This window comes from Penaeus monodon, chromosome 21 (genome assembly GCF_015228065.2).
Source record: "Penaeus monodon isolate SGIC_2016 chromosome 21, NSTDA_Pmon_1, whole genome shotgun sequence".
NCBI classification, from domain to species: Eukaryota; Metazoa; Arthropoda; class Malacostraca; order Decapoda; family Penaeidae; genus Penaeus; species Penaeus monodon.
The window spans coordinates 33,545,347-33,545,798 of record NC_051406.1 but is presented as its reverse complement, the minus strand read 5'-3'; the positions used below and the strand labels follow the sequence as shown (position 1 = coordinate 33,545,798).

At 50.9% G+C, this 452-nt stretch overlaps 1 protein-coding gene across 1 annotated transcript in view; it reads left to right on the top strand.

Moving 5' to 3' along the window:
- Positions 1 to 452, top strand: part of LOC119586436 — a gene marked incomplete in the record, with an annotated part of 196,777 nt that overhangs the window by 193,724 nt on the left and 2,601 nt on the right. Inside the window, 1 exon segment of the mRNA XM_037935164.1 lies at positions 126 to 452. Within this exon segment, the coding sequence (XP_037791092.1) occupies positions 126 to 452 (327 nt within the window).

The window sequence follows — 452 nt, the reverse complement described above, 5'->3', positions numbered from 1 at the left end:
TGGCTGTCAGCTATCATTAAAGTCTATGTTTCTTATTTCTCTAAACGTCATCGAAAAAGCTGTTACTAAATACTTGCATAAAATGTTCTCGATTTCTAAGTGATTAATGCGGTCTTCTTTTGCAGAGGTGTAACTCCATTGAGTCTATCATCCACCAGTCCCCCGAGGAGTCTCCCGAGGGCGGCCACGTGCCTCTCGGCCCCCGACAATCATGGCCGAGGCAGGGTTCCTTGGAACAGGTCGGTCACAGAGCCCATTTCGCTAAGTCGCTCGACGATCCCCGAACCCACGGCCAGATCGTGCTTGATATCGGATCCTCCACCGACGAAGAACTCTACTCCTTTGACTCGGATGAGGATCACGTGATCTATGGGGACCTCATGGGAGACCTTGAGGACAGCTTTGAGAATGACTTGTCTGGTGCTGAGGAGGAGGACATCTTCCCTGTGCTG